Source organism: Apaloderma vittatum, unplaced genomic scaffold, assembly GCF_000703405.1.
Source record: "Apaloderma vittatum isolate BGI_N311 unplaced genomic scaffold, ASM70340v1 scaffold16738, whole genome shotgun sequence".
NCBI lineage: Eukaryota > Metazoa > Chordata > Aves > Trogoniformes > Trogonidae > Apaloderma > Apaloderma vittatum.
In genome coordinates this window covers 1-391 of record NW_009730350.1, presented here as the reverse complement: position 1 = coordinate 391, position 391 = coordinate 1, and the positions used below count along the sequence as shown (strand labels likewise).

At 67.5% G+C, this 391-nt stretch overlaps 1 protein-coding gene across 1 annotated transcript in view; it reads left to right on the top strand.

Moving 5' to 3' along the window:
• Nucleotides 1–64, top strand: part of LOC104277958 (isocitrate dehydrogenase [NAD] subunit beta, mitochondrial-like) — a gene marked incomplete at both ends in the record, with an annotated part of 1,366 nt that extends 1,302 nt beyond the window's left edge. The window contains one exon of the mRNA XM_009874777.1: nucleotides 4–64. Coding sequence (XP_009873079.1) covers nucleotides 4–64 — 61 coding nt within the window. The remainder of the gene's footprint in view (nucleotides 1–3) is intronic.
• Nucleotides 65–391: the final 327 nt, after the last annotated feature.

Sequence of the window (391 nt, the reverse complement as noted above, 5' to 3'; positions counted from 1 at the left end):
CAGGCAAGATCCACACCCCGATGGAGTACAAGGGCGAGCTGGCGTCCTACGACATGAGGCTGAGGTGAGCTGGGGCTGCTCGGCTGTCGGGACGCAGGGGGGATCCCTCTGCAGATCCCCTCCGGGTGCCGAAGGGAGCAAGCCTGGCTCGGAGCGGGGATTCATACGGCAAAGATCCCGAGGGACAGTCCGTGGGCGGGAGCTGCCTCCGCTCAGGCGGATCCTGCCACCTGCTCCCGCGGGGGCCTGGCTGGGTGGGTGGGTTGGAAGCCGACGGTGGGGGCCAGCCTCGACAGAGGGTCCTCGAAGCCGCGCTGTGATGAACTGTGGCTGTGAGGGGGAGCGTGGGCGGGTGGACAGATTGGATGGATAGGGAGGTAAGGAGGGAGGG